This window comes from Camelus ferus, chromosome 33 (assembly GCF_009834535.1).
Source record: "Camelus ferus isolate YT-003-E chromosome 33, BCGSAC_Cfer_1.0, whole genome shotgun sequence".
Taxonomy (NCBI): domain Eukaryota; kingdom Metazoa; phylum Chordata; class Mammalia; order Artiodactyla; family Camelidae; genus Camelus; species Camelus ferus.
This window is the reverse complement of record NC_045728.1, coordinates 11,266,389-11,285,515: the sequence shown is the minus strand read 5'-3', so window position 1 is coordinate 11,285,515 and position 19,127 is coordinate 11,266,389. Positions and strand designations below refer to the sequence as shown.

The window sequence follows — 19,127 nt, the reverse complement described above, 5'->3', positions numbered from 1 at the left end:
AGGATAGAGGGTCTTTACTGAAACATTTTCCCTGCTTGAAGTCGTCACCTGAGGTTTGTGTTGATAGGTGTGTGGGTATAATTTAGGTTACACTGCCTGTCGTAAAATTGCTCCTGTGGGGTTTGTTTACTTGAAGTAATTTGGACCTTTAGGTAGTATTTAGAAGAGGCAGAGTTCACTACATTGGTAGTGGCTAAGAATACAGACCTCGAATCAGCTGACCTGAATCTGAATCCTAGTTTCACTTAGGGCAGCTCTTAATCTTCCCTGCACCTTGGTTTCTTCATCTGTACACTTGGAGTTACAACATCTTTCTGGTACAGCTGTTATGAAGGCCTGAGTAGCCAATCAGTGGTTGGGTTTCTGATCCCCAGTGGGTCAGTGATCCCTCAATGGGTTTTTCACCTGGAGTCACAAATACCAGTCAAACAAAACCAGATTCAGTATAGCAGAGCAGAAATAATTCATTCATTGATGAAGGAATGGTGAAGGGAGAGCTTGTGCTCTAAAGAATCCTTTCCCCGAAGGGAGGGGAGTAAGGGAATTTGAGGGGTAGGAGGCAGACATGTCATTAGGGCTGTAGGAAAGGGGCAGAGATTTCCTGGGGCAGACGGGGGCAGCGGGTGGCATGCGGTCTTCCACGCTTCTTTGTACACAGCAAGAATTGTGCCTAGCAGAGTACAGAGCCCCTCCTTGGACAGAGTTCTTAGGATGGTAATGAAGAGAAGTTAACTTTGGGACACCTCCAGGTCTCATCTGCCTTAGGCGCGTTCCTGTGGTCAGGTCAGAACCTGTTCAAGGCTGTTGACCACCGCACACCTCTTAAAGTATAGCTGCAAAACATTTCTGTCAAGTACCAGGTGCTTTTGAAACAAGACACAGATAATCAAGGCTGGAATCCTTTGGGCCTCAGGGCCTGGTATGAGTGACAGGTGTCCAGGTCTTTGTATAATAGTTAATACATGGTTATTAGTAACGTTAGTGGGTAAAGCACTTACTAACAAGCCCTTTTCCCACTAAACTAATAATGTGTTCGCACTCCCATTTCACAGTTATTTGTCTTCAGGCATGACCTTTGATTGCTGAGCCAGTTTCCTCATTTTAAAAATAGAAACGTTGCCTACTTCAGGGTTGTAGCAGAAGCGCCACATAAGCTGCACTAATTGCTTGTGCCACAGCTAAAAAGATAAAGCTGCATAATTCCAGATGACTAACTTTCAGGAGCAGGACCCTTTTATTTGTTGATGCCGAATCCAGCCTGGGTACATGGCAAGTTGCTTAAGGTGCCTTTATTTCCAGAGCAGCATTTGTAGAGTTAATATCCTTTTCCTCTTGGGCACGCCTACCTTTGGCTTCATTGGCGATCCCTTTGCGTGTAGGAGACAACTGCAAGGAATTCAGTTTGTGGGGAAATCCCGGGAGAGTATCTTAACTACTGGCCATCAGTATTCCTGGCTCAGATCGAGGTCTAGGTAAAAGAAACGGACAATTGGGCCTGGGTCTCAAACGAGGAAGAGCGAGACCACCGAGAATCCGGTGGCCGGGGTCAGCCTGGCGGAGTAGGGTTGGTAACCCAAGGTAAGGTTTTCTCTGCGGCGAATGGTCTAATTCCAGCCCAGGGAGGGGCTACGCCCCCCGGGGGCGGCGCCGGAAGTGACGCAGGCGCTTCGTAGAGCCTGGAGTGTGCTGCCGCAGGAGGAGCGCGAGCCCCGCGTGCGCCAGGTGCCGGCGGGCCGGCCGGGGTTCGGCTTCCCCGGGATCCGGCGGACCTTGGCGGCAGCCCCTGGTCTTCCTCCCGTGCACAGCCATGTCTGGTAACGGCAACGCGGCCGCAAAGGCGGTGAGTCCTGAGCCTGTGACCCTCGCCACTTGGGTCTTCCGCACTAGTGGGTGCAATGATTGGCCCCAAGTTGTCACCCTCCGTCGTCTTATTGGTCGGCACGATTATCTGTCTTCTTTTTTTTTTTTTTTCCGGTCCATGTAGTTTTTAAAGGGCCAGTAGCTAGGTTGCCCTTGAGAGAATCAATGTTGCCTTAGGGGACTCAGGGAGCGGTGGGGGCGGGGTTAAGAGTAGATGGATTGTCTCGAACGGAGCCCCGTTCCGGCAAGGATCTAGATGGGATTCCGTCAGGCTTGGCAACCACGACTCTCGACTTCGTGACCCAGTCCAGGAAAATTAACCTGCAGGAAACAGGGTGCTATTCCCTTGCTTCCTTTCACACGAGACAGGTTCCAGGAGAAACTCAGCCACTTTGGGAAGATGTTCCACTTTGGATCCAGAGAGGAGAGCATACCTCGAAGTCTCCAAACTGCACGCAGTCTTGAAAGTGCACCTTCTCCCCTTTTACTCTTTTAATGGTCACCCAGCCCCAGCTTACTCTCAAAGCCCCCATCTGAGACACACCACTGGGCTACGAACATGGGGGAGCCACTTTGGGCCTTCCTATTCCTAGCCTGCAGGCCCAGCTCTGGGCTTGTGAGATGCAAACTGCAGAGCCTGTGGAGGCCTACTTCAGCCTGAGATAAGAAAGGGGTGGGGCAGCTGCTTATCTCTCCCTGTCCTGCCTGCTGGTAGGAAGAGGAATTCTTCGCCATTGCAGACATTCCTGAGCACTGGACGAGGAGTAAGAGGACTGAGATCTAGCTCCAGCTCTCTGCCCATGATTAGCCATGTGACCCTGGGCAAATCACTTCACTCCTCAGAGCCAGCCTTTGCTTCTGTAACATGGTCCCAGAGATGCCTGCCTTGTCTACCTGATAGGTTGTTATGAAGATTAAAAGCAGTAGCTGTAAAATATACATGCTCGATAAATAATTTTTAATGGAACAATTTGACTTGAATATGCTGTGCAGAATCAGTGAGATTAAGAGTTTGCTTGAACCTAGCCGTTTCTGGGACCTTGGATTCCTTTCTCTGGGCTCCCTGTGGTCCAGAAGTTTAGTGGCCATGTTTAGCATTTCAAGCCTAGCCTAATTTGCTCAGGGTGCCCCAGGGTTTATTTATTGGAAAAGTGATAGCCATGGAGTAGACTAGAGTCCATGAGCAGGCAGCTGTCAACTCCAGCAGCAGAGGCCCCAAATGCCAGACTGTAGAACTCCACAGGATGAGGGTCCCAGCACAGGGGAAGTTGATAGTCTCTATAATGGCTACTGTCTGATCTAGAAAGAAATAGGACCTCAGGCTGGAGAACCCAGTTTTACCTGCTTTGCGCTGAGCACCTTTGTCCAAGGTGCCCTGGCAAGAGGAAGAGGCATGTCCCTTTGAGTTCTTGGCTTGGTCTCTGACATCCTAATATTTCCTTGCCGGTGAAACCAGAGGCCACAATCTAGGTAAATGGACACTAGGCAGCTCAGCCTCTTAGTCTTGTAGACTATCAAAGGCAGAATATACCTGAGTGCAAACTTCTTCACTTTATAGATGAGCAAATAGGTTTATAGATGAACAAATGAAATGATGTGTGCTCAAGGTCACCCAGCCAAGAGGCTGAGCAGGACTATACATCAGATCTGTTAACCCCAGTCCTTTACGTCTGTATTCCAACCAGATTACAGGATCCATAGTGTGGCAAGTGTGGGATCTTACGGCATCTACGTGGCATTGAAGCTTGAGTGCTGCTCTATTGTGGATGCAGAACTTGTCCTCAGTGACTCAGCACAAGTTCCCCAGTGTGGCCCCAGCTGCCCTGCCCCTGCCTGTTGCAGGCCCCACCCTCCCTGGGGCCAGGCTGATGGGTCTTATCTCTCCATCCACCTGTCTTTGTGCAGCACTCCCAGTGCCTTAGCTAGGATGGGCTTCAGGGCTCAGTGTCCTGGTTACTGCAGCAAGAACAGCAACAGGTCCTCTGGTCTCTGCTTCTCTGGATCTGTAAGGAGGCAGAAGGTAGTAGGGAGGCAAAGACACCAGTCTTGGAGTGTTTCCCCACTCCGAGGCTCAGCTGGCCCCAGGCCAGGGGCTGAGGTTCCTTTCTTCCAAGCCAGTGATTCTGGTTCTTGGACAAGGTGTTGAGGAACACGAAGAATAGCAGGGACTGTGACCTGGGGACTTTTTCTGCAGGAAGAAAACAGCCCAAAGATGAGAGTGATTCGCGTGGGTACCCGCAAGAGCCAGGTGAGTGCAGGTACCAGGGTGGAGGAGGTTTGTCAGAAGAATTCTGTGTTCACAGTATTATAAGTTGCGGGGGCTGGAGGGTTCCCTGCAGCTTAGGGGTGGAGGAAATGGGATGACTGGGTATTAAATCCCATGCAGAATGGCAGATTGCATTCTGTGGAAGGTAGTCCCTGGGCTGGGGAAGTTGTTGGGGTATAGTGGGCTCCTTCAACCCTCTCTCTGAATTCCAGTCCCTTCAGGATCTCCCTGCCCTATGAAAGTCTGAGCTTAGTGTAGTGGCCAGAGGACAGGACTAACCTGAATTTCTGTCCCCAGCTGGCCCGCATACAGACGGACAGTGTGGTGGCAACGCTGAAAGCCTTGTACCCAGGCCTGCAGTTTGAAATCAGTGAGTTTTCTGGACAGAAATGGAAGCTAATGGGAAGCCTTTACCTATCCCCCCCACCTCCCCTCCCACTCCCAGAAGGGAGAACACTGGTTTTGGGTTTGTCTTGGACCAAAGCGTGATCCCATTGCCTCTGAAAATTCTTGGCTGTCCCCAGCTTGGGGGCCCTTTCCTCCTCTGAATACCTCCAGCTCTGGACTACCTGGGCTAGCCTGGCATTTAACTTCTGCTTTGAGTCTTTTTATGAGTGTCTCTGGTCTTCCTCCTAGATCATACATTCCCAGAGGGTAGGGACTGGGGCTTATGTGCCTCCGTATCCGCCATGAATCTTAACACAGTGCTGGGCTCAGTAGGGGCTCAATAAATGGTGACCAATGGGTGTCTGATTGGTTGACTCTCTCCTCAGTTGCTATGTCCACCACAGGGGACAAGATTCTTGATACTGCACTCTCTAAGGTAACAGCATTTTCCACTCAATCCTTTACACCCATCCTCTTTCCTTCCCCCAAAAGTTTCACTCTGAGGCTCTTTCTTGCCCAACAGATTGGAGAGAAGAGCCTGTTTACCAAGGAGCTGGAACACGCGCTGGAGAAGAATGAGTAAGTGAAAGAGGGGAACATGGCGCCCTCCCAGGTTCTCGCTGTGACCCCAGTGTGCCTTGGATCTGGATATCAGCTAGACTGTTGGGCTTAAACGCTTGGATAGGCTAGTGAGGGGCTCATATGTGAGTTTTTCAGGCCTCAGAAAAAGAGTGTCATGGTCCTGAGCCATCTGGCTGCCTGGAGTGTAGGACTGGCCAGGAGAAGTGGGTAGAAGGGACAAGAAGAGGGGAGCAGGTTTCAGGGTCCCAGGGTCTTATGAAGGCCTGTTTCCTGAATTGCTCTGGGCTCCACACTGACATAAAGACAGGAGTGAGTGGAAAAGGGCTGGAGGCCTACTGCTTGGACCCCTTCTTTTTGTCTCTCTCCCATCCCTCTAGAGTGGACCTGGTTGTTCATTCCTTGAAGGACCTGCCCACAGTGCTTCCTCCTGGCTTCACCATTGGAGCCATCTGCAAGTAAGAGTCAGGGGCACTGGGCATGGAATCATGTTAACCTTGGCTTTGGGACTTGGCCCTCTGCCTCTGGGCTGTCTTTCTTGCCCTGAGGAGTGTCAAGCATGGCAGAAAACTCAGAAAATGCCAATTAGTTGACTGTTGAGACAGCCTGGAAGTGACCTGAACTGAGACCTCCTCCTCATTCTGTGATCTTCCCTCCATCCCCAGGCGGGAGACCCCTTATGATGCTGTTGTCTTTCACCCCAAATTTGTTGGGAAGACCTTAGAAACCTTGCCAGAAAAGAGGTGAGTGGAGCCTGGATAGGCATCTTGGTGGGATTTGCACAGAAGACAGAGGGGTGTGAGGAGGAGGAAAGGAAAAGTGCCTGCCTGGGGTTAAATCTCATTTTAAACCCTCTCTCTGAGCAGTGTGGTGGGAACCAGCTCCCTGCGGAGAGCAGCCCAGCTGCAGAGAAAGTTTCCACATCTGGAGTTCAAGAGTATTGTATCCTTTTAGACGAGGGAGGAGGCAGCAGCCAAGGAGGAAGACGAGGTCCAGAGGGCCCTGGGAGTTGTGAGAATAGACGGGGCTTCCAGAGGAAGTGGCCCATGGCTGCAGTGTACTCTCTGTTCTCTTATTCATCCACCCATCTATCCATTCATTCATAATCCTTTCATGTTTTCTTAGCCCCAGGCAAGTGCCTGGCACTGGAGATAATGGTGAGCAAGATCAACATTGTCCCTGCTTATATAGAGATTACATTTTAGTTCTGGAGACAGACAACTGGGTATTGATAATACACAGTGATACTGAACAGTGATTACTTCAGGGCAGGAGAATTGGAGGGTGCTTCCATTTTTGTTTTGTACCCCACTATGTTGTTTTGATTTTTACAGTGTTATATGTTTGTAAAACTAATTTTCAAAACAGTATTTGCTAAGTGCTCCAGTGCACAAAGTAGGGAATTCTCTGGAAGATCCTAGCTGGAACATCTAAACACACATTTAGGGATCAGAGAAGGCTTCTCAGAGGTCTTGTAACCTTGGGCAAGTTATTTTACCTGTCTGTATCATTTTCTTCATCTGTAAAACGGAGACGATCATACTACCAACCGCATACAGTTGTGAAAATTAAATGAATTGACATCTGTAAAGCACTTAAGTGTCTGGCACGTAGTAAGTATGAGATAAGTGTTAGCTGTTATCATTAAGCTGAGAACTCAAAGGTGAGAAGTTAGCAGATAGACTCAGACACTGGAACAGCATGAGGCTCCAGGCTTCCCAGCACTTGCCGGCCTTAGCGTCTCTCCACAGCGGGGAAACCTCAACACACGGCTTCGGAAGCTGGATGAGCTGCAGGAGTTCAGTGCCATCATCTTGGCCGCAGCTGGCCTGCAGCGCATGGGCTGGCAGAATCGGGTGGGGCAGGTAAGGCCTGTCCCTCTCCCCCCACAGTTAATCTTCATCTCCTTCCTGCCTGTATTCTCTTTCTGAACACCTACTTCTAACACTCCAAGCTGGAAATGAGGCCCAGGTTGAGGAGATTGGGGATCAGAGGCCAGACTCTCACTAGGGAAGCCCCATCTCACTGCCTTGTGCTTTTAGGCACTTGTCTCCACCCTTCTGACTGCCTGTTCTGCCCCGACAGATCCTGCATCCCGAGGAGTGCATGTATGCTGTGGGTCAGGTATGCTTGCCCAGGGAAGCTGCGAATTGATGTGCCTATTTCTTTTGTTCTCAACCAAGGAAAACATTCCCAGGGAGGGGCAGGCCTTGGGAGGCTACTGGCCCAAAAGGCCCTCGGGAAGCAGGTGGAGGTGGGCTGGTTCCCATCCTTAGCTCCAGTCTGGAGAAAGATGGGGCTGATGTCTTAGGCTGTATTTCCATCAGGGGGCCCTGGCAGTGGAAGTCCGAGCCAAGGACCAGGACATCTTGGATTTGGTGTGTGTGCTGCATGATCCAGAGACTCTGCTTCGCTGCATTGCTGAACGGGCCTTCCTGAGGCACCTGGTAGGCTCCTGTGGAGGTGTGGGGACCTAGGGAGTTGGGAAGGGTGGTGGGGAGAGTTCTCAAATGAATGCTCTGTATTTAGTGGTAACTCATTCTCAGATGTATGGACAGGACCCAGGTCTGGGCCCCTGCCTCACTTTGTTATGTCCTCAGAGGGGTCTGTGTCTGAGGTCTCTGGTCACAGGGTGGTAAAGGTCCTTGGCGCTCACACACAGAACTTCCCGTTGCAGGAAGGAGGCTGCAGTGTGCCAGTGGCAGTGCATACAGCCATGAAGGATGGCCAGGTAAACAGGAAGATGGGTGGGAGGGCAAGGAAAGAACTGGCATTTCTCTTGTGCATCCTGAGCTACCAGTAAAGAGGCCAGGTTTTTAAGCAGGTTCCTCTCACAGCATACTGAGGCAACGGTTTTCTTTCCCAGCTGTACCTTACTGGAGGAGTCTGGAGTCTGGATGGCTCAGATAGCATGCAAGAGACCATGCAGGCCACCATCCATGTCCCTGCCCAGGTGCCAAGGCTGGAGGGTGAGGGAGGGGTAAGAAACACATCTACATGTTATCTCCCCTTTCGTGCTCACCAAATCCTACCTCCTTCCCTCCCGCACTCAGCATGAAGATGGCCCTGAGGATGATCCACAGCTTGTGGGCATCACTGCCCGGAACATCCCACGAGAAGCTCAGCTGGCTGCCGAGAACCTGGGAATAAGCTTGGCCACCTTGTTGCTGAACAAAGGAGCCAAGAACATTTTGGACATTGCACGGCAACTCAATGATGCCCACTAACTGGTCTGTGGGGCACAGATGCCTGGGTTGCTGCTGTTCAGTGCCTACATCCCAGCCCTCAGTGCCCCATTCTCACTGTTACCCTGGGGAGTGATTACCCCAGGGGACTGAACTGCAGAGGCTTCCATAGGCTCGTCTCACCTTGGGGCCTTAATTACTGCCTTGCCTCCTCAGGTGGAGGCTCCACCTCTAGAGAAAATGTCTAATAAGCCACAGCCTTTGAATGTAACCAATTCTACTAATAAAACACATTTGAGGGTGTTTTTGTTTCTGGTGGGGTTGCATTAAGGACACACAAAACCCTTTTCTCCTTATCTAAGGCTGGGACCCCTGTACAAAGTTCTCCTGGAACACACTTTGTCTCAGTAGTCTCATCTTGCAACAGAATAGATTGTCTCCCAGGAAACACCGAGAGGGCCATAATCTTATAATCTACGATTTGTCTCTCTCCAGTTGAGCCTTACTTAGATAGTCCTCCCTCCCCCACTATTTTTAAGCATCTACAAAGTCACCGATTCTACCACCGTTTTGCAAAATGAAGACACCTCATTAAAAAAAAAAACAATCCTTTAATAAACAAAATTAGTCCATCTGAAATTCCCCAATACCTAAAGTACTAGTCTTGGATGGGTTAGCTGCAAAATTCCAGTTTCGAAGCCAATGGCGGCTCAGTCCAGACCGGGATTAACGGACTAGTGCTGGTATCTAGGTGCTTGGCTTGCCGAGTGGACCCGCTGGGAGAGGAGCGGGGCGGGGGCCCGCCAGGACCGGCTGGAGGCCGGGTACCCCCACTCCTATGGGAGACGCTCACGCTGAAGTGTCTCGTCCGCGCCGCGCACAGGCCTGCGAGTGGAGATGGAAGGAGCGCGGACGTGCAAGGCCTGGGATCTGGCAGCAAAGGAGACGCTAGGGCAAATGATGTGATCGACTCCTCGACCGCCGGAAGCAGAGTCCCGTCTGAAGTCGTGGCTGGAGCACCGGGCTGGAGAGCAAAGCGCGCGGCCGTCCGCATCGTTCACCTTCCCCGCCGCGCGCCCAGGCCCTGCGTCAGCGCGGCTGGCCCAGCCTTCCAGAAGGTGCCGCGGCCTCCCCGCAGCCCATCAGCACTCTGGGGCCAAGGCCGCCGAGTCACGAGCGCGGTACTCGCCCCGGGGCCGAGTGGCGTTCCAGCGGCCGCGCTCCGCGGATCCCAGGCGGGAGCGAGCCCCGCGGGGGAGGGGCGGGTCGGGCGGCGCCGGGGCCGCGGAGGGGGCGAGCGCGCGGCCGTCCGGCCCGGAGCCCGACGTGGCCCAGCTCTTTCCGTGAGGGCTGTGGTGGCCCTTAAAAGGGCCTTTGTGGTGGCGAGGGGAGGGCCGGGCGGCGGCGGTAGCGGCGCGGGCGCCCTCAGTACTCCTGCGAGGCCTGGGTGGCCTTCTTGCCGCCCGCGGGCGCCTTCGGCCCCACGGTGGCGCTGGTCTTCTTAGGCAGCAGCACGGCCTGGATGTTGGGCAGGACGCCTCCCTGGGCGATCGTCACGCCGCCCAGCAGCTTGTTGAGCTCCTCGTCGTTGCGGATGGCCAGCTGCAGGTGGCGAGGGATGATCCGCGTCTTCTTGTTGTCGCGGGCCGCGTTGCCTGCCAGCTCAAGGATTTCAGCGGTGAGGTACTCGAGCACCGCCGCCAGGTAGACCGGGGCGCCGGCGCCCACCCGCTCGGCGTAGTGGCCCTTCCGCAGCAACCGATGCACGCGGCCCACCGGGAACTGGAGGCCGGCGCGCGACGAGCGCGACTTGGCCTTGGCGCGGGCCTTGCCGCCGGTCTTGCCGCGGCCCGACATGCTGCGCGAGGTAGAGAAACGGTGAGGTGGATGCCTCGCAAGGATAAAGAACAGCCGGCCGCCGCAGTCCAACTGCCGTCGCGCGCGCCCCGGGGCCGCCCTTATAAGCCCCCAGGGCACACCCCCTGCGCCCTCCTGATTGGCTCTTTTCTCTAATACCCGCCTCCGGTTGGCTGCGGTTAACCCTTCGGTGACGCGCTTCGGCTGAAGGAACGCGCCCGCCGATTGGCCGAATTTGAAAACCTTTTGCCCGGGGAAAAAGGCGAGGAGGAGCTGCTGGCAGACAGCTAACCACTCCCGGGTGTAGCCAATCCATGTGAAGCGCGCCAGATTTAAATGCTACAGCTGGCGACCAGAACCGGAAGACAAAGAGGGTGGAGTCTGAAGCCACCTTCAGAGCCTCTGGCAAGTCTGTGCAGGCCCAGGATTTTTAAAGGAAACGGGTCAACACTAAATCTACCTCTACCACCCCTTCCAGGTCTGGTCACTCCCTCTTGTTCGGCAAAGACAGTGAAAAAGGGAAGGAATGAGACCCCCTGGAAGTTAGGCCCCAGACCAGAGACCAGGTAACGCCAATCTTATGGCCCTCTATGCCACCCAAGAAGCAAGATTTCAATATTTATTCAACATGTTCTGTCTGGTCTTAGTTCTTCCTGTTCAATTCCTGCTATAAGGGGCCTGACGTACTGAAAGAAAAAGGATGGGTCAGAGAGCAAGGCATCCTCTTGGAGGAAATGACTCAATCAACCCGCCCATATAGGAAATACACCTGCAGAAACAACAATAAGAAAATGACAACACTTTATTGTCACCACTGGGAGCACCTGGCCCCTGAGTCTGTTCTTAATCATCAGAATTCTTAATTTATAGGCAAATGTCAAGTCATCACCTTCGAACCTGTGTCCCTATCCCTAGCCAGGGTTCTGTCCCCAGGTCCAACATATTCCTTGAGTGTCAGAGTTGTAACTGCATAAAAGCTACAGTAGCCCACCTTAAGAGGCTGCAAGGATGGGATGGAGAGGGAGAGTGGCAAGTTGAGAAAAGCCATAGGCAAAGTCCAATCAACAGTCATTAGAGGGCAAGAAAGGCCCAGGACGGCAATAATCCTATGGGACAGGAAATGCTGAGGACAAAAGGTGGACAATGAAGGGTGGGAGAAGCCTGGGCCAGGAGGCAGTCTTGGTCCAGAAGAGGTCAGTGGGCATGAGTCAGGAACCTTGGAGACTATGAAGCAAAGGGCAATAATCAGACATCATAGAAGAGTCGGACAAGCTGGTACCGAATGGAGAAGGTAACAGCACTGCCCACGACCTGCAAGGAGAAACAAACTAGAGTCAGAACCATAGATGAAGGGATGCAAGGAGGTGTAAACCCTGTTCCCAACAGCACTGCACCTGTAGTAGCAGCAGGAACAGGGTGAGGTTTCTCTCATGCATGGGCCCAAAGACTTTAAGTAGTAAGTTGATGAGTGTCATGTTGTTACACTCAGTGAAGGCACCATCCTCATTCTCACTCTGGCGCACTGACACTAGCCGGAGGCTCTCTGCTACCTGGAGGGACCAGAAGTGGACAGAACTTCAGCTAATACCTATGCTCCAGGAATGGCGATCTGCTTAATGCTTCCACATTCCCCTTGGATCTGATGCAGGCCTAGGTTCCCCATTCCCTGAATTCAGAATGGTAGCCTAGAGCCTTACCTCCTTGTTACCCTGTTACCTTTAGAATAAAGGTGCCCAAGAAAGAGAGGCTCTTGGTCTTGAACTTGGAATAGCTCATCTCCAGTTTGCCTGTGTTGGTATTGAGTCTGCAGGAGAAGAGAGCTTCATGTGACTGAGCCACTACTCAAAGAACTCTCTTCACTGTGGTTAATTAATAGGAAGAGCACTGAATGTGGAGTCAAACACCTTGAGATCTATTTCTGGCTCTGCTGCTTGCTTCTGTGTGATCAGAGCTGCTATGAACATTAAATGAGATCGTGCAAATAAATGTGCTCTGTAATTTATAAAGGGCTAACCACATGGAAAGAGTTAGCCCTTCCTTGGGTCCACTCCCTCTACCCAGCGAATGTGTAAGGCTGGCTTTAAGTGTCCCAAGTGAAAAAGCTATGATACCCCTTTCAAGCCCCAAATCGGCTACCTGGGAATACGGTGGCGAGGGCAGGGGATGATATGCAGGAGCTGAGGCAGTGAGTAGAGGAAGTTGAACACCTGAGGCATGAAGAAGAGTAGCATGGTCTTGCTGAAGTGTCCCAAGATGCCCACCACGGCAAAGGTCATGCCAGCAAAGTAACAGAAGGTATCTCCCACAAACACCCGTGATGGGTACCTGTGTAGGGGAGAGGATCTGAGCCAGTGGCAAGAGGCATTACCAGTCCTTTCTCTCATAGCACACACACTGGGCACTGGGCTAGCCCTGACCCTAGTTCTGGCTCAGAGGAGATTCCAGTTCTCCCAGCAACTCTCCAGGACTCAAGGCCCTGAATCCATCTATTCCTGGGGGCTCCACAGCACCTGCCCCCAGATACTGCTGGGTAGAGAGCAATTTAAGAATATTACCAACTGAAGACCCAGAAAACAGTACAGGGATGCACAGGTTCAGCTTCACCATTGGGAAATGGTCATGATGAGGACCATACTTGCCACATGTTCAAACAGCTGTCCCCCATCCACAGGCCTACTTACCAGTTATGGTAGAGCAATCCCAAAGTGGTGAAAAAAAAGGGTATCATGAAGTAGAGGGAAAAGACATGATCATCCCGATAATCACCTTTGGAAGCAGGGGAAAAAGAAAGAAGGAATAGTTGATGGCCATTTCCCCTGCACATCGTGGTCCTACTTTTGTTTGTCCCTAAATTCTGTCCCAAACTGTATTGTCCACCTCTCCCAAGTTTCAAGAACTCACTACCCCTTTTATGTTACCCAGGCAATTCTCAATATTTCACCTCATTCATGACCTCTTCCCAAACTAGTTACTGTCTTCCATTTGGTTTAGACCATTCAGATCTAGGTTTGAATACAAGCTTTACTTCCTAACTGTGTGACTTTGATCATGACACGTTTAACTTCTGAGCCTCAGTTTCCTACCTTTGAAAAAAGGATGATGAAAACACCTGCCACATAGAGCTGTTACAAATTTTAAAGTGAGAGCACATTTTTAAAGTGCATAGCTTTAATAAGCACTTATGGAGTCCATCAGCCAAAGACCACCAGAAACAGGCCTACAGTCAAAGCTGGGTTTACTGACTTGTAACAGGGGAGATTTGGGAACCCACACACCCTGAGGAACCACGGGATGCCTCAGTAAGGAGGTGTTAGGAAGACTTGTCATAGGATTTGTTTTAAGTAATTCTGGGGCGGATGCAGGGAGGCAGAGTGACTGGGTGCTGTCAGCAAGGGTAATGCTATGATTGGGCATCTTAATAACTTTGTTTTGTTTTGTTTTGTTTTGTTTTGTTAGGGGAGAGGTAATTAGCTTTATTTATTTTAATGGAGGTACTGTGGATTGAACCCAGGACCTCATGCATGCTAGGAATGTACTCTACCACTGAGCTATACCTTCCTCCCCTTAGCATCTTAATAATTTTTATCCAAGAAGTGGGAGGAACTTGAGTTGTCATCCAAAGGAAGCAGCAATCACTCATGTTAGCCCAAAGAGAGGTCTGGTTTTTTAGTTAGTCTATCATGGTCACAGAGTGACCCTGCCTGATTTGGGGGTTCTACAAAATTATTTATGTTCAGTAGGAGAAGACCAAGGCCTACCTATTAGTACCAATCCCTTTATAAATAAGGGTTGCTATTTTTCATTCTCAAATTTAATAAATCTTAGTTGTTATTTGCAAAGTAAATAACTTCCCTTATCGTCTATAATTACTCACATATTGCTCTTTTTCTGAATTCCTCAAAGCCAGCTATCAGGCAACTTCCTTATTAACACTCAGACTTATCTACTCTCCCCAGTCCAATCCCACCTACCTTCCAGCTCCACCAGGTTGAAGATGATGATGGAAGCAGAAATGACTAGCGACTGGCCAGCCTCTAGGCCATTAATTCCTGCTAGAATATTGATGGCATTGGTACAGAACACTGCCAGCAGCCCCATGTAGACATAGTACAGGATCCCTGGGGGGAGAAAACAGTAAGAAAAGAAGTAGTGCCACCTGTAGAATGGAGAATTTAAGGATATCCTTCTGAGGAAAATGGTGAGATAAAGGATTGGATGAAGGGCCAACAAAAGGATCTAAAGAGACACACAGACCAGAGACACTTGGAGGAGAAAGTGGAGCACTAGGAAGGATGTTCTGCTGGATATCTCACAGGGCAAGGGTGACCAGAATAGGGGCCACAGGGGCGGTAGTGGTAGGGGTACTCACCCAAGTCCAGATGCAGACCAAGAATTGGGCGGAAGGGCTTGGGTACCACAACAGTTGTGTTGCCAAAGTTGGTGAAATAGACCATGAGGAGAGGTAGTGAGGCAGCTGTGGGCAGCAGTAGCTTATGGCGCCAGCGCAGATTCAGGACATCATCAGCGAAGCCCAGGAAAATCATGCAGCAGATGGCAAGGAGCGCACCTATCAGGGCCACAAACTGGGGGAGGCTCGGGCAGGTCACAGCTCCAGCCTACTTCCACTTAACCTTTCAAGAATTCCCGTCTTTTCTTCGTTCTCAGCCGTTCCCTCCCAACCCAAGTAACCTCAACTCTCTCAGGTAGCTCGCAGCTCCCAGCCCCAGCCAGCCGCCCTCACTAACCCACTTACTTCATGGTGGGGGAAGGCTTTACACTGCTCCTCCACAAAGCAGTTCAGGAAAGGGAAAGGGATGAAGCAGAAGAGGATGATAAGGAAAACAGCACCGCTGATCACTCCCTGGGACTCTGGGCTGTGGCCCAGCAGCAAGCCGGGTGGAGGGGGAAGAGGAGAGGGGGCGTGGTCACTCACTAGTGCAAGTAGTACAGTAACCTAACTTGGGGACGGGGAAGGGCACCACTACTGGATTCCCAGATACTCCCAAGGGTCCCACCTTCCCGCCCACATCCCTACCCCAATGCTAACCAGATCTGCCTTTCACCCACCAGAGTCCCCGACTAGCTGCTAGGTTAGCGCTCCATCTCCCTCGGCGCGCAGTCAAGCGCTCCAGTCCTCGCCCCTGCCCAACCCTTGCCCAGCTCCTGCCCCCGGCCCCAGACCAGAGCGCAGCCCCCTCACATTTGCTGCCGGCTGGTTTTGTTGAGGTCCTGACCGCAGAGGCGCGCGGCGATGAAGTGGCCACGGAAGGCAGGAATGAGGGTGAGTGTGGCCACAAACCCCAGAAGCGAGCCGATCAAATTCACCAACAGCGGCATCGGCAACTCCGGGAAGGCCCACATGGTGACCGGCTAGGGGACCCGTTCTGCTGTCTCCTTGGCTAACAGGTAAGCCAGGCCGAAGCCCTGAGCCCCCAGCAGTAAGGAGCGGCCGCTTCCCACAGGCTGGGTCTTCCCACAGTAGCCTGAGCAAAACACAGCAACTCTGACCTGAGCCGCCCTCGTTTGTCCCACAAGCTTCTATAAAGCAACCTTGGCTCTGCCCCACTGCATCTGCCTACCCACTGTTTCCGCCCGGATCTTGTTCGCAAGGCAACAATCCATATGGAAAGTGGCGGCCATTTTTAGTATGGGCATAAGAATGGAAACGTAAGTATGATTTTACGCTATATCGTTTATACGAGAGTTGAGTCATCACGAGGGGATTGGGAACACAATTTTCAAAGGACAAACGGAAGCGGATACTTTCCTAAGGTCATATTAAAGATGTATAGCCCAAAGCGGAAAAACTCCCTGCCCGGTTCCAAGATGAATGCTTCCTTGTACCACGTGTCTGACGCCGCTTACTCTCGGTTCCACGTCAGGTTTAGCTCCGTCAGCCTCCATTAGTCACGTTTAAAGGGGCAGTACCCCGAGTTTACTCTGGGACGCCTCTGGAGCTGGGAAGATGGCTACTGGATGCAATGGGGAGGACAGGAGGGGTGAGGATGTGGAGAAGCGCCTGCTCTTTGTAGAAAACCCGTTGCCAACATAGTCGGAAACCAAGGTAAAAACACAACTCAGTTCCCGGAAACGCAGCTACAATTTGGAAGATAATGTATATTTTAAAAGAGACCCATCCCACTCCATGTTTTCCCGTGTCCTTGATCCAGGTACTTTTCAATCATCATCCCACCCATCTTCCGCCCCCGCAGTAGCAGTTAGTTGCCGGGCAACTCAGCGGGGGCACTTCACCACTGATGGGGCTGGGAGTGCCTTCAGGTATTGAATTTAACCCTGTACTTGACTCTCCTTGGTCCTGGATCATTGCACTGTGCCAAGTAGCCAGACCGAGGGGATTAGGCTGAGGCATTGGGAAGAGCTAAGGAAGTTGGAGAACCAGACTCGCAAGTGGCTTCCTGTAAGCCTGAGGAATTCCCATTCAGGTTTCTTCCTCCAGATTACAGATGCCTTTTGTTTGTGCTCCTGTTTCTTGCAAATAACAGTTCACCAGCATCTTCATTCTCTTTCATGCACCTACAGGCTCTTAGGTGGCAAGTGATTTCCATTCCTCAGAGCGGAAATCATCACCAGGTAGTTGGAGAGGACTCAAGTATGCTGACACTTTGTCTATTCTCTTGTTTTGGGAAGGGGGAGGGGGATTAGGTTGGTTGGTTGGTTTGTTTATAATGGAAGTACTGGAGATTGTTTTGAGAAGTGGGAGGTAATTGAGTTTGTTTGTTTGTTTGTTTATTTATAATGGAAGTACTGGGGATTGAACCCAGGACCTTATACATGATAAACATGCACTCTACCACTGAGCTATACCCTCCCCCAGTCTACTCTTTTGAGTATGCGCCAGGAGTCAGGGTTGGGTTGACTCTTTTTAGGCCAAAGATAGCCCCTCCTGTCTCAAAACCAGCTGTGAATGTCCTTTCTACTCAAAGGCCGCTCTAATTAACAACACAAAACCATATATGTATAAAATATTTTATATATATATAAAGTAATCCCAATAATTACCTGATAATAGTATTCCACCAAACTTCCAGTACTTATCCCACTAGTATTGTTTTTCTGTGAATTTGTGGATGTGCATGAGTGCGCAAATGTGCCTCTTTGACTGGAAATTCCCTAAAGGCAAGTGTTTTCTGTTGCACAGGGTGTCCCCATGGTGCTAAGGACACACAGATATCTGTATACAAGGCATCATCACACATAATGAGTCTGGATCTGAAAGAGGTACAGAGGGCAATAGGAGAGCATGGAGGGAGCAATTAGTTGTGACCAGGGGAAGAGAAGTCCTTGAGGAAGAGTAGTATCTCCAAAGATTTCAGTAGGTGGCAAGGATGGAAGGGCCTTCTGAACAGGGAAAGTAAGACTCCAGGAGCAGGTGTAAAGAAGGAGCTTGTGGGAGCCCCAGCAGAGGCACATTCAGTTATCTTATGGATCAGGAGCGGGCTGAAAACTCCCTGGAGGTCTGAGGAACAGTCTGTATCTATTTCCTGTTTTATTAGGAAGCCAATCCTAATAAATCTTCCTTCTCTGCCTGGCATTGAGAACCTTTGTCTCTTTCTTCTCCAGAGTTCATTAACCCTCCCCAACAATCCCTGGTGGATGAGGGTGGGGGACTTGATCAAAAACAAGACACTGGGGATTCATCGTCCACACATACGTTACTATCAACATGGTTACTTGGATACTTGTTGTGTAATCTGAATATTTTTGTTCCCATTGTAGTAAATGCACAGTTGATTCCCAGACTCACCAGGAGAAACAAACAAACACATGACCTGGCCACACTTGAAATTTTGTGCCTGTCCTAGTATAAGTTCAAAGCATTTGCCTGAAGGCTGGAGCTGGTCCTAGGGCTTACAGATCAGGTGAGATGTCAATGGCTTCAGCTGGTTTCTTGGGCTGAGCAATGTTTGAGATGTGAATCCCCTACTAGGGAGCCCTGGGTGCCTCCCAGTGGGCAAGGCCAATGCTCTGTTAAGTCTGATTGCCTGACAAAGCCTGTCCCATAAATGTTTCACATTGCCTAAAAAGTCCATGAGACAACTTTGGAGAGTCTGCAGCTGTGACACTTGCAGGACCATATCTGTGGCTCTTTCCAGGCAGCTGAATTACTCTTTTTCCATTTCTTCCTGCTTCTCTCCTATCATTGTTAGCTGAAAGGAAGCCCTAAGATCTCTGGTCCCATTGGGATGACGTGAATGAGTTTGCAAAAGATAGAGATGTAGAATATATTCTATACAATATAGAAATTCTGTGTTGTAAATTGTAATATTTTCTGTTAGACTTCTTAAAATTACAAAGAATTTGCTAATCCCTACTATGTGCATGGAAAACTCTGCAGTACTGTGGGGACACAAAGTGATATAAATGCATTTGTTTCTCCCAAGGAGTCTTCATCATATTAAAGCACCTTGATTGAATACTTGGGAAGAGAGATGCATAAGACAGGGTCCCCACTCTCAAGCAGTTTTCTGGTGAGTGGGAAAACAGACATACAAACAACCAGCTAGACTACAAGGGAGAATGAAATAAGTGCTAGAGGTCTAAGTAACAAGCCGATGGAAGACTGGGAGGACTAACTAAGGAAACTCACATAAGACTGAAATTGTGAAGCAGTATCTGGCAGCAAAGGACCAAGTGCTCAGTGGAGGAGTTGAAATAAACCCAAGAACTCGGAGAACTGAGATGAATACCGAAGAAGGGTTCTTGGGGGAAGAGGGTCTTCAGTGTGAAATCGCCTGGACAACTTCCCACATAACCTGCTCCCGAGCCCTAGCTGGTCTGCCCACTGACAGCTTCCTTCTGCATCCCTGAGTTCTCTCCTCCCTTCATTTCATGCCCTCTCCCCTCAAGATTAAAAATCCACACTCTTGGAATCCTCTGTTGTTTTTGGAGTCCAGTGATGATGCATGGAGAGAGAGGAGAGAGGGGAAGAGGAGCATGTTGTTGGCATAGGGCCCAAAACAAGGTCACCCCAT

The 19,127-nt window shown here is 50.6% G+C and overlaps 3 protein-coding genes, 1 long non-coding RNA gene and 1 other non-coding gene across 7 annotated transcripts; 2 read left to right on the top strand and 3 right to left on the bottom strand.

The window, feature by feature from the left end:
• Positions 1-1,241: 1,241 nt before the first annotated feature.
• On the top strand, positions 1,242-8,580 carry HMBS (hydroxymethylbilane synthase). Of its 2 annotated transcripts, none has more exons than XM_014551134.2 (14): positions 1,242-1,578; positions 4,055-4,108; positions 4,424-4,496; positions 4,900-4,949; positions 5,037-5,092; positions 5,473-5,550; positions 5,758-5,835; positions 5,959-6,034; positions 6,844-6,957; positions 7,178-7,216; positions 7,420-7,539; positions 7,770-7,823; positions 7,959-8,045; positions 8,146-8,580. In XM_014551134.2, the coding sequence occupies exons 2-14, from the start codon at positions 4,073-4,075 to the stop codon at positions 8,317-8,319; spliced, it is 1,035 nt and encodes a 344-aa protein (XP_014406620.1). In that variant the 5' UTR covers positions 1,242-1,578; positions 4,055-4,072; the 3' UTR covers positions 8,320-8,580. The 2 variants fall into 2 exon arrangements, with proteins under 2 accessions (XP_014406620.1, XP_006175359.1); XM_006175297.3 differs by lacking the exon at positions 1,242-1,578 and adding an exon at positions 1,654-1,840.
• A 288-nt stretch (positions 8,581-8,868) lies between these two features.
• On the bottom strand, positions 8,869-10,729 carry LOC116661142 (histone H2AX). The gene has a single exon (XM_032472481.1). It carries the CDS (start codon positions 10,132-10,134, stop codon positions 9,703-9,705), a length of 432 nt encoding a protein of 143 aa, XP_032328372.1. The 5' UTR covers positions 10,135-10,729; the 3' UTR covers positions 8,869-9,702.
• Positions 10,730-10,917: 188 nt separating this feature from the next.
• Positions 10,918-15,729, bottom strand: DPAGT1 (dolichyl-phosphate N-acetylglucosaminephosphotransferase 1). Of its 2 annotated transcripts, XM_006175296.2 has the most exons (9): positions 15,335-15,727; positions 14,888-15,008; positions 14,504-14,717; positions 14,106-14,252; positions 12,816-12,900; positions 12,271-12,459; positions 11,851-11,938; positions 11,529-11,684; positions 10,918-11,445 (listed from the first exon to the last, which is right to left on the bottom strand). In XM_006175296.2, the coding sequence occupies exons 1-9, from the start codon at positions 15,493-15,495 to the stop codon at positions 11,380-11,382; spliced, it is 1,227 nt and encodes a 408-aa protein (XP_006175358.1). In that variant the 5' UTR covers positions 15,496-15,727; the 3' UTR covers positions 10,918-11,379. The 2 variants fall into 2 exon arrangements, with proteins under 2 accessions (XP_006175358.1, XP_032328371.1); XM_032472480.1 differs by lacking the exon at positions 10,918-11,445 and having other exon boundaries at positions 11,544-11,684; positions 11,832-11,938; positions 15,335-15,729.
• Positions 15,730-16,011: 282 nt separating this feature from the next.
• Positions 16,012-19,025, top strand: LOC116661143. The gene is made up of 3 exons (XR_004316906.1): positions 16,012-16,744; positions 17,294-18,014; positions 18,537-19,025. It is a non-coding gene; the product is annotated as an uncharacterized LOC116661143 (long non-coding RNA).
• TRNAD-AUC lies at positions 16,892-16,963 on the bottom strand. The gene has a single exon. It is a non-coding gene; the product is annotated as a tRNA-Asp (tRNA).
• Positions 19,026-19,127: the final 102 nt, after the last annotated feature.